This window comes from Peromyscus eremicus, chromosome X, assembly GCF_949786415.1.
Source record: "Peromyscus eremicus chromosome X, PerEre_H2_v1, whole genome shotgun sequence".
Classification (NCBI taxonomy): domain Eukaryota; kingdom Metazoa; phylum Chordata; class Mammalia; order Rodentia; family Cricetidae; genus Peromyscus; species Peromyscus eremicus.
This window is the reverse complement of record NC_081439.1, coordinates 113,170,436-113,182,928: the sequence shown is the minus strand read 5'-3', so window position 1 is coordinate 113,182,928 and position 12,493 is coordinate 113,170,436. Positions and strand designations below refer to the sequence as shown.

General features: G+C 43.9%; 1 protein-coding gene across 1 annotated transcript in view; it reads left to right on the top strand.

Moving 5' to 3' along the window:
* Window positions 1-948: 948 nt before the first annotated feature.
* Gpc3 (glypican 3) overlaps window positions 949-12,493 on the top strand; it is a 339,189-nt gene continuing 327,644 nt past the window's right edge. The window contains exon 1 of the mRNA XM_059250245.1: window positions 949-1,283. Coding sequence (XP_059106228.1) covers window positions 1,112-1,283 — 172 coding nt within the window. The 5' untranslated portion in view covers window positions 949-1,111. The remainder of the gene's footprint in view (window positions 1,284-12,493) is intronic.

The window sequence follows — 12,493 nt, the reverse complement described above, 5'->3', positions numbered from 1 at the left end:
TTTAATATGTAAAATAATTTCCTAATGAGTTACTCTCAGCAGCTGTACTTTGCTTTATGAGGGTCGCCCATGACTATCCTGCAGGCGATAGGATCCACCTGGGGATTGGGATCAAGTGCCTTAAAATCTATATAAATATATTTTACTTTGTGTGGTTCTATTGAATCAAACCCAGCAAGCTACAAGGGCTTCTAGATCTTTTAGGTACAAAGATGAGCCAGGCTGTGAGATCCAGAGGTCTCCAGCTGCTCCTGAACGTGACTATTTGTGGGTTTGCATTGAGAGCTCGGCCAGAGCTGTTTGGGAAAAGGGTTACCAGGAAGCCTCCTCAGAAAGCAGAACAAGGAGATGCATTTTGTGCTTAGAAAGCCTTGTGTGGGCTCTGGTGGCCAGAAGAAGCCGGATCAGGGTGGGGGAAGGCCTAGGGTCGAAGCGGGTGTGTGTATGTGTACCTAAACCGCGGACCTCCACCCCACTCCAAGGAAGGATGGAAAGCTTGCAAAAAGCCGAAAAGGAAAAGCCCTCCCGGCTGCAGGCCGATGGGAGGCAGGAAGGAGGAGTGAGGCTGGGGAACTTCTCCCAGAGCCAGTCAGAGGGGACGGCTGCTGGGAAGCCAATCAGCGTGCCCGAGCCTGCAGCCCCTCTGCAGTAGTTATGCCAGAGCGCCCAGTGTAGAGCAGCGGCGAGCGAGTGGCAGGGCAGGGCTGCCAGGAGCCACCGCACACGCTCCGCACCCTCCTCCCGCGCCTCTCCCGCCAGGTTTGCCCGCTGTGGTAAACCCAGTCTCCCAGCTACGCTTCCCGCCACACCCCGCATCCCGCAGGCCAGCAGCCACAGGACCCTGCCGCCGTCCCCCAGGCGGCGCGGCTCTCCTCGCCCCGCCCCGTCCCTCCTCGCCACGCCCACAAGGCTCCGCCCCGGGCCGCCCTGCGCCGCCAAGCGGTTCCCGCCCTCGCCCAGCGCCCAGGTAGCTGCGAGGAAACTTTTGCAGCGGCTGTGTAGCGGCTTGTCTCTTGCTCCGCAGGGCCACTGCCAGACTTGCTGAGTCCCGGGACCGCTCCAGCTCTTATTGCCACTCTCTCGTGCTCTCCTTGCTCCCCCGAGAAGCAGGATGGCCGGGACCGTGCGTTCCGCGTGCTTGCTGGTGGCGATGCTGCTCGGCTTGGGCTGCCTGGGACAGGCGCAGCCCCCGCCGCCTCCAGACGCCACCTGTCACCAGGTCCGCTCTTTCTTCCAGAGACTGCAGCCCGGACTCAAATGGGTTCCGGAAACCCCTGTGCCAGGTGAGTAGGGGTCCCTTGAGCGTTCCCCGCGCATACTGGGAAGCCAAGGCGCGCATGGTGGCTCTTCCCAGAGCGCGCTGCGCTAGCCGAGAGGGGCCGCGGCCGTGCTCTCTGCTGCCGGGTACCTGGGAATGGTCGCTGTGCCTGGGGCCTGGCCCAGTCTACTGAGGGAGAGAAGTAGAGTACGTATGGACTCAGTCCACATGCCCCAGGCTCACGCTGCTGTCAGGGAATGTGCAAGCCAGACCAAGGAACGGCGGGGATCGCCTTTCTAGCGCCCATTTTTGGGGAGGGCGGGAAGGTGGGAGCTGGCTCCCCTACGGTTCTAGCAAACCGGCTTCACAACGTGGAGATGGTGATTCGGGAATTTATCACCCTTACTCACACGTTCTGCCTTAGCTGGACCCACAGCTCTGGCCATACTTTCTCCACCATGTGTCCCCCATGCCTTCTTTCCCCTAGTCTGGGTTCCCGAGGCTGGTCGGGCCCAAGTGCAGGCAAAGTTAAGCACAAATCTTTGAATCCGCAGGGGCTAGTAAAGACACACCGAAGGAAACTTTTGAGTAAGAGGGTCCCCCAAAATGTGAAGACTGAGCCTTTTCCTTCAAAACAGCTTCCCTTATCTAGGTTGGCAAAATCACTTTAAAAATCGGCGGTGCTGGCCTGCGGAGCACGAGTCCAAGACGATTTAACTCCTCCCTCTCCCAAATTCATCTGCCTTGACAGGCTGGACCCTGAAGAGGAGAAGATTTTAGGCAGAGGAAAGTTTCTGGGCGCCTGCCTTTTGTTCTGCACAATCAGATCGTTCTGTAAGGGCATATTTTAACCTTAGCTGAGGGCTGCCGCTGTCAACAGATGAATATTAATGGCCTTGTGTGATTGACTATCCAGAGGTTAGGGTCTTAACGCCTGCCTTAGAATCCAATCAGCACAAGTTGCTACACTAACAATATGGGCAGGAAGAATAGGTTTCAAAAAGATTAATTTTTCAGAGGTGCGCTCAGAAGAAACCGGCCAACCATATTCGAACACTATGAGTCGTTTGTGGCCTTCAGGGTCTCTTTCCGAGGATTCGTGCATCCAGCCAAGCGCGCGTCCCGCGCTTGGGAGAGATTGGGAGCAAGCCTAGCCACAACTTGGCTGGTGGCTCTCAACAAGTCAGGGAGGCGGGCCGGATCGTTGGACCAAGTTGTGAATGCGGATGCGCGCCTTGTGGGCGCTGCCAGGGAGCGTTCACTGGCAGGAGGTTACCTAGGCAGCCAGCGCGCCCTCAGCCCTTTCTTTAGGTTGATGAAAAGAGCCTAGCGAGCCTGCTGTTTAGTTGCAAAGGTAATTGGTCACCCTTTTTTGGTGACTGAAATGCACTTGCGCATATGTTAAATATTGCCTTGCAGGATATCGCTCTAAGGGAGGGTAAAACTACCTCTTCCACTGTTAAGTCTTAATAACGTACCACGTGGGCGTGTGCAAGAGCTGTAAGGGGCAACCTATGAATCAGTTCTACAGAGCTGAAACAACAGGCGAATCTCTCTCCCCTGGAAGTGCCATGGTAATTAGATTGCTAAGGCTAGAGAACACGCTTTTGTTGATAATGTAAAAATTGGTCCTTACAGGCTGAGCCCCCCACAAGATGAATTGGTCTGGGGTTGGGGTTGGGCAGCATTTGGCCGATGCGAAGTGGTGAGGTTAAAAAAAAATGGTGCTTAAGAAGGGGGAAAACAGAAAAGTCCATCCAGATACTCATTAACACACACACACACACACACACACACACACACACACACACACACGCATGCACGCACACACGCATGCACGCACACACGCACACACGCACACAGAGGAGCGCGTGCCTGCCTTTCTCCCTCTTCCCCCAGCTCTCTGGCTGCCTGCCTCTTTGCTACATCTGTATAAAAGTATTGGGAGGGCCCACACACTGTGTCAATGAGAGTTGGCCAGGGCTTGCTTCCTGCCTTTCGTGCTTCCAGCCTAAGGATGATCATACTTATAGAGACTTAATTGTAATAGAGATTTTTTTCCTGTATTATTTCCCAAAACTCTGGGAGAAAGCACTTTTCCAGTCCCCCCCCCCCCCGTATGAAACCACCACAACTCACTTCAGTTACTTAACAAAATTAAATGGTAGCCAGCACCTTCTACATGGCAGGCATAGAAACAAGTCCAAATTTCAAATATGGCGATATTCATACAGCTATCCTGTCCCCCCCCTTTTTTTTTTTTTTTTTGCTATGGCAGTACAACTTTCAGATTCTCAGGCCTGGTACAAAACCATTTGTCCCAAATTATAGTTAGGCAAATATGGATGGTGTGCAGATATAGAAAATATGGTGAAAATCCTAATGTTCATGTGTGGAAAGAGCTCATCAGTATTTCAGAGAAGAGATGATAATGGCAGACTGAATACAATGGCAAGTACGTAATTTCAAAGCGAATAAATGTGTAATTTGCTGCTGTCGTTCACTGGTTAGAAATTGAAAGAGAGCTGCAAATTATTTGATAGTTATGAACCATCACGATGACCGCTTGACTCACCCCCCCCCCATCTATGGTTTAAGCCATGTTCAGTTTATCTGCTGCACTGTCTTAACTGCATTAAAGCTTTCTTTGTCCCAGATAAAATGAGATTCGGTCCCACTAAAGAGAAACCCTCAAGAATGTCCTGTTTCACGTAAGGGGCACATTTGGGATTGACTGCTAACTTTGGCCATTAGTAGAATTGGGTTAGAGTGGATAAGGTACATTTCTTATGCTAATATGGATGAGACTAAATGGCATTTGAAATCAGCCAGCCTAAAAAATAAATCACTGGTGCTGAAGAACTACCCCAGACTTCTACAAAGCTGGCCTAAACCCTTCCAATCTCATGTTCCCATTTCTTTTAGAGTGTTCAAAGGCACTGGATAGCCATTCTAAATAGCATGTTCCCCAAATCCAGGAATCTCTTCAGACCCCATTTTTTTTTAAGGATTTGTAACTTGGAAAGCACTACAGATGGAAACCAGGCACACAGAGTTAGCATTTGGCAGGGAAATCCATATAACTGACTTTCAGTGCAGCTCTTTTGCCCTTATTTAATTTAGAAAAATTCAGAAAAAAAGCCAATGAGCTCATAAGTCTAGATGTTTATTTTGTTTTGCTTAACCTACCCACAGGCGCAATCAAGAATGGATACAATTTTAGGCAAGGGAAGTGAGCTAGTAATCAGACAATGATGTTTCCAATTGTCTCAAGGGAATGTTACAGAAGTCTGAAAAAAAATTCCTCTAAACAAAAATCAAGTGTAATTCACTTTATGAATGCCATATACCACTTTTGTGGGGGGTGGGAGTCGCAGGGGGCAGATGGCAATGAGAAAGTCAAACAAACCACGGTAGTGTTGCAACTCCCCTAAGATTGAGAGATCTTGCCTTGGAGAGGGCCTTGGAAAGTGCTAGAACTGATCCAGAAGGCCAAATGCACCTATGGGTAAAAGGCAGCTTCCAAGAGCCAAGATCCACTTAGAGTTTCTTGAAATTGAGGAAACAGAAAAATCCAAAGTAAAATTCTTGAAACAAAAGAGTTTGTTTTTAAATGTGCGTGTGCGTGCATGCGTGCTTGTGTGTGTGTTTACTATGAGAACTAGCAACCATATCTGTGTTGCCAGCTGTGGTTCCCCAATTATTTTGAAACAATTAACAGTCCTAATGTTGGGAGCGAGAATGAGAATCTGGGCGGGGGAGGGTTTTCTCTCTGCTGAGATTGCACCAGACATTTGGGTGAGTAGGTGATTCGTCAAAACTTTTACAAAGTTGTACTGCTGTGTGCTAACTTAGCGGAGTTTAGAGAATTCTTTCAGATGTGCTCTGAATATATTTATTGCATAAATCCTGACTGAGAAATGCTTAGAAAGAGCCATCGATCTGATGGAGATGGCTGCTAATTGGTGAGGCACCTTGGCAGGCTCTGTGTTAGGTGCTGGGGTGGGGGTGCGGAGAGGAGTAAGATGCAGGCCCTTTTGTCAAAGGGTTTGCGCTGTAGTGGGGGAGCAAGTAAACAGGCTTCCCAGGAAACTTGTAGGATTAAATAGGGTGAAAGGGGCTAGAAAATACCTCCAGGAAATTGGCTGAAATGGTCACAATAGGCAGCCTGGGCAAGGGAAAAGAACCGAAGAGATGAAGTGGGAGATAGGGAGAAGTCTCTTAATAGAGCCTCCATCTTAGAAAGAGACAGAGGACGGGTTTTGATGGATGCTCGACGACCCAGATGGTGTCAGTTTTGCAATGTGTTTTTTTCTTATGGGCTGGTAGATTGTATCCAATATTTTGATGCAATGTTTTTGAGCATTCTGTTGCTTCCATCTTTAGAGTTGCAATGTTTGCTGTTCACTGTAGCCTAGGAAAAGACTGCTTATTAGCAACCTGGGAGAAAAGAGTCCTGGATTTGTCTCCTATGAGACAAGACAGAAAATATGTTTTCTCTTTAAATGGCAGCTATCAATGGCCATGCCAACTTTAGTGTTTGATGCATATACAAAAGCATGGGTCTTAAGAGGGATCTTATTACTCATTTCTAAGAAAATTGAAGATAATCACTTATAACTTGTGCACACGATACATCATTTGGAAAGAATTTCACTGGGGATCATGTTGCTCAACTGAAAAGTTCTGGCGTGCTGAATTTGTACATTTTTGTGAATGCTTCCTTTTACTCTGATCTCTAGCTTTTTTCTGCATATGGTTATTTGTATGTTTTAGATTATAAGCTTCTTAAAGGGAAAGCTCTTGAATTGAATGGTGTTTTGCACAATGCTAAGCACCATACAACTTTTGATTGATAATTAACAAAAATAGAGTCTCTAGATCATTAAGTATTTTATATGAATTCCCACATGCTTTCTCAGGCTTATTTTAAAAGCTTAAACCCAGTGTTGTGGTACATTATTAGGGTGTGTAGATAAACTTTTTAGTCTTTATGTATTTTGGCTGTAGACAGATGCAGGCTTATTTCAGCTATCTGCTGACTCTTAATAATTGGTAGAGCTTATTAATGTTGAATACCCAAAGAACAAATTGAAGTCAGCAGCATTGTTATGCCTGGATTAGTATAGTTAAAGATCAACAATTATTATAGCACATAAATCATAGGACCTCTCTTAATCAAGTCCTCTTTGATTTAATGTCAGCTAGACCTTCTTGCTAATGTTGGTATTACCATATTTGGAAGTTGAGCTAGGAGACATGCACAGACCTGTTGAAGCACCTCACGGGTTTCTGTAACCTGGGATCAGAATTCGTGTACAGGCTCAACTCAAGAGACTATTCCAAGAGCCAACATCTGTTGAGCCCTAGCCGACCTCGTAAATGAGTTTGATGTTTCTGGTAATCTAGGGGCCAAGGGGAAATATGGGCAGAAAAATCCCCTAGTCATTTGCCCATATTTAGCAGTGTGTCTGCCTTGAAACAGTATCTCCAGCAGTCCATTAAGAAATGAACATCAGAAAATAGAATCCAAGCCATGGTTCCCCAGACTAGCTTTAGACAGCATCAAGTAATGGGAATTTACCTCCTGAACTATAACGGTAGAGAGAACATGGTTCAGAAAGCAGGGTGATAGCGAGCATATCAGCAGAGAAAGTGCATTTTGAAATTCTGTGTGTGAGTAGCGAGGCGCCCGCTGGAACACCATGGGCCCACATGAAAATCCTTTTGAATATACAAAGTAAAGAAGCTTTACTCCTCTACTGCAAATTAGGCCAACTAAATATCACATATACAAGTGCCAATTATCAGAAATTCTTGTCATTTTTAAAAATGACAACAAAAATAAATCCAAAGTGATTATCAAGAAAGACATTTTTCACTTTGGATTCTCTTTGTGTAGAGATGGACAAAGCTGCATTTGAGAATTTGTATTTTTCCTCATGAATAAAAAGGGAGTTAATGAATTGCTAGTGTTCTAAACAGTTAATTACTTCTGGTAGCTGGAATTGTATTTATATGCCAGATTAGGAAATCTACTAAGCTCTTTGAAGTGTACTTAATAGGCTTATATTGATAAATAATTGATAGAAAGGAAGATAAAATATAAGTGAAAGCAGTGATAAGAAGGGACAGGAAAGTCAAACCCATTATAAAAGAAACATCTACCCATCGAATCTATTCATGTACTGCCAGATGAAAGTTATTCATTTCTCAAAAAAGTTATAGTGTTTAAAATATTATCTTTCAAATTTTCTACTATGAAGCATGTGTCTGTTATGAATTGAGAAGATGGACAGTTTTCGGGTAAAACTTTCATTGATCCTTTGGAGTCTTCCTTTTGAAAATAACTAGAAATCCTGGTTACAAGTATTCTTATCGTGAGCCTGTGATCTCCTTTAGGTTAAGGATTATACGGTATTCATCTTTGTATCTGCACTGAGTGTGAACAGTAGGTACTAGTACATATTTTACTGAATACAGTTAGAATATATTAGAAATACAAAATTTGAATAAAGTCAACATTTAAGTATTGATATAACTTAACTGGGTTTTCTAAAAAGGAACGACTTTTTCAGGTTAAAAAAATCCATCTGTTGCCTATAGGTAAGTAAAAAGGCTGTTGGTTTAATTCAGTTGCTTGCACTGTAATTCCCTGGAAGAAGTAGACTAGCCAGATCATACAAGAGGTGAGTATTTTCTTCTTGTTTCCAAGGCAATTCTAAGTAATTTAAAGATCGAGTTATACACATATATAAATTCATGTATTTCTCTTTACTATATAGATCTGTTGAATTTTGATTTGTGAAAATATTACTACAAGGTTATCAGTTAAAAACGTACATATCGGTAGGCAGTACTCCAGTTACTGTTCAACCTGTTGCCTTTTTTTGCAGCATACTCAATAAGTTGTGCTTCCCAAGACAAACTGATTGTAACCAAGTTTGTCCTCAGTGTTTACTATTTCTTACCTATGGCGTAAAGATTGATGAAATTGTGTTTAAAGGGACGTATTCTAAAATGTGTTTTCAGGATGAAAAATTTTATTTGGTAGAATAAAATAATTTGCATAGTCCCTTCCTTATTTCCAGTTCTGTCCCCTCTCTCCAAGCACTGCATGTTTAGTATTGATGCTGTGTAACATGACACCCTGAGACTCTCCATTGCTCTTTATCAGACTTTGCATAATTGAAGCTGAGGGGAAAATGGTGAAGAGAGGAAGAGTTAGAGTGACAGACACAGTGAGGAGATTAAAAGCTGACATTCTGGTACATAGCAGAATATTAACTAGCATGTACCAGACAGAAAGGACTGGAAAACATTTGAACATGGAATTTTGCATGTATTCAGGGATAATACAGAGAGACACCACAAGTGCATTTGTTGTCCAGAGTATTTTACCAGTACTTCTTACTTTGCATCCGTGATTTTGAAGTATATAACTAATTCATGACTTCATTGAAATCTAATGTTCACTGACTGCAGGGGCCATATTTGAATCAAGATATCCTCTACACTGGTGAGTAGAGTGCCTTGTACAGAATTATTATTGTAATTAATTACGTAGTTAACCAACAGGAATGAATATAAAAATACACATTTGAAGACAGAGTTTTGAGCACTTGACTATTGTCCATTGCAAACTTAGGATTTCATGTGACTGTAGAATGAGTCCCTGAGTGCATGGTTGTTTAAACTGCTTTGCAGCAGAGAATGAAGACAGGATGATGGAGTTGCAACACACCTATTCTCTCTGACCCTGGGAGTCCTGTTGGCCCAAGAAGATTGAAGAGGATGTGACAAAGATTTTCTAGCTATGGTGTTACCTAAATGTGGTATTTGCATATGTACATATATATTCATAGATTATACATATATATCTATACTTTTTTTAAAAGATTTATTTATTACGTATACAGTATTCTGCCTGCATGTGTCCCTGCAGACCAGAAGAGGGCACCAGATCTCACTATAGTTGGTTGTGAGCCACCATGTAGTTGCTGGGAATTGAACTCAGAACCTTTGGAAGAGCAGTCCGTGCTCTTAACCATTGAGCCGTCTCTCCAGCCCTATACATTATTATTTTGATAGGCATATTTAATTATGCATATTGTTTCAGGTGAAATGTCTTATTACTCTCAGCAGTGGGTAGACTTTCACAGCTATAGCTTACATTTATGTTTTGAAAGCTGTGCTTTACTATAACTCGTGTCTGCACAACACAACTACTTGTAAAGTATCTGCAACTTCTCAGTTCCAAGGATTGGCCTGGCTCCAACGTGCATGTATGTGCACGTGTTCCATTTGTATTCTGCATACATACAGATGATATAGCTGTAACTCAAGCAGGGTGTGTCCAACCTGGAGCTTGTGGGTCACACGCACCTGTGGCCTACTTTGGCTATGAATGCAGCTAAACAAAAAACTGCAAAATGACTCAAAACATTATGAGATTTTTTTTTTTGTAACTTGATCGTGAGTCTTGAGCATGAACTTCATGGATGATGACATCTTGTCACAATGTCAAAAGGTTGGATATGTCTGATGGAAGATAAGCTGAAGCCTCAGTGGGGAGAACTAAGGAATATAGCTTTCCATAGATCAAGTCAAATGATTTTTTACTTGGATTGGTCCCAAGTTGTTGCTGCACTGGTTCCCACTGATATCATAGACCAACTGCTTCTTTATCAAGTTTCATCATTTCCCCAAGTGTGGAGATGTGGTCCTTATTAAGTAGCTACAGTCAACCTGTACTATGAATTGGGCCAATTCTGGAGGACTACTTCTAGCATTGGTAGTATTGTATGTGAATGTGGCCCCAGAGGCATTTCCCAAGCTAGATTTCTGAGAATGTTTGCACTGGGGAAGGTACATATCTGTTTTAGGAAACAGAAGGGGCCGAGTGCCTTTAATCCCAGCACCCGGGAGGCAGAGCCAGGCCGATCTCTGTGAGTTAGAGAACAGCCAAAGATACTCAGAAAAAAACCTGTCTCCAAAAAACCAAAAACCAAAAACAAACAAACAAAAATCCAAAACAGATGGGAACTCACCAAAAAGAAACTTACTAATAGTGAACTTTATATTAATATTTACTTGTTGTTCATTCAGGCATTGTTTCAACCCACAGTTATTGAGCACAGATTCTGGGCCAGGACATAGGAGTTGATGAATAAAATAAAATTATTGCTAACAAGGAGTTCCCTACCTAGTGAGGGAGTCAGGTAAGGAGAACTCTGAATATCAAGGCAGCCCAATGCAGGCTACTGTAATGAGGTAGGGCTCTGGGAAATGGGGAGGCATGCTTAGTTGCCTTAAGAGTGCTGTTGTCAAGCCAGGTGGTGTGGTAGCACATGCCTTTAACCCTAGCACTTGGGAGGCAGAGGCAGGCCAATCTCAGTGAGTTCGAGGCCAGCCTGGTCTACAAAGGGAGTTTCAGGATAGCTAGGAATGTTACACAGAGAAACCCTGTCTTGAAAAACCAACCAACCAAACAAGAGTGCTGTTGTTAGGGACTAGAAAGATGATTCAGTGGTTAGAAGCACTGGCTGCTGTTGGCAGAAGACCTGGGTTTGCTTCCTTGCACCCCCATGGCAGCTCATAACCATCTGTAACCCAAGTTCTAGATGATTTGACACCCTCTTCTGGCCTCCAAAGGCACAAAGTATGCATTTAGTGCATATACATACAAATGAAAATAAACAAATCTTTTGAAAAAAAATCTTAAAAATAATAGTTCTGTTGTGCAAGGCATGTGAGAAATAGAGAGTTCAAGTGAAGGTCTGGAGAGATGGCTCAGTGGGCAAAGTGCTTGCCCTGCATGGATGAGGACCTGAGTTCAGATCCTTAGGACCCATGTACAGCCAGCATGATAGTATGCACATATGCAATACCAGTGCTCCTGTGGCACTATGGGAGATGGAGTCACGTGATTCCCTGGTAGCTTGAGGGCCAGCTAGCCCGGCATATGCAGCTGTGATCAACAGATACCCTGTCACAAACTGAGGTAGAGGAAAAAGAATGAGGTTGTCCTCTGACTGCTACCCACAGGCCTTCACTCACACTTGCCAGGCATGCCTGATAGCCTGAGTTCAATCCCTGAAACCCCCAAAAAGGTAGGAGAGAAGCAACTGCACAAAGCGTGTCCTCTAGACATGGGCCGTGCCACATGTCTGTACACATAGTAATGAGGTGGGCTAGGCTACAGCTATTGTTCCTAGTGGCCTGTAAATCATCTAAATTATTAATTATTAGTTATTATTATTATCCTCTCCGAGGAGCTGGGACTGCAGATGTGGCACCATGCCTGGTTTAGAAGAGTATATTTTTAAAGAAGAAACAAGGAGTTTGTTGAACAGATTGAGTTTGTGGAGCACTTTTATCATGGAGGTAGAAAATGTCTGCTAGGCAGTTGAAGTTGTGATTTGAATCACAGAATAGAGAGAAATTGGGGTCGGGGAAACATATTTAGGAATTATCAGTATATAGATGGTAATTAAAGTCCTGGGACTAGATGAGATCACAGGGAAAGTGTGGAGTTCAGATGAAGCACAGTTGGGACTCATCAGTATATAGGCTCAAGGAGAAGTCATGGGTGTGGATGATATTTTCCAGTCTTTTGCATGGGACATGTCTTAAAAAGTATTTTGCCAAAATCTGGTGATTTTAAAAAAATAAGCCAAATCTTTCAAGAACTTTCTTGATTAAGAAAAAGTATGAGTCTATGTTGTCATAGTCTAAGACTTTGCAGCTTGGACTGCAAAGTACCAAACACCCAATTGTACGTGCGCGCGCGCGCGCGCGTGCGCGCACACACACACACACACACACACACACACACACACACACACACGCATGCATGTACACATGCACTCAAGCAAGCACACGCTCAGGGGTGGAAAGAAGAGGAGGTGGGGAGAGAAGGAGGGAACAAACCCTGGAAAATGCAGTTGAGTAAAAGTGTTATAAAGATTTCTATTAATTTTTCATGGCAATAACTATGATGATATTTACAGTGGAGGTTGTTAGTTGTTACTTTTAGCAGTGGGTGGTCTTTCACAGGCACACCTTGCCATTTTGAGTTTTCAAGTCTTGCTGTCATGTGTCTCATGTGCACACTCATGAAGGGCCTGCACTTGGTACCTTGTTCCAGTAAGGTGACATTCTGCTCCTCCCTCATGGGGGAACTCTCCCACTCTGGAGAATGAAAGCTCTAACACTAGTTTTGGGAGATTTAGA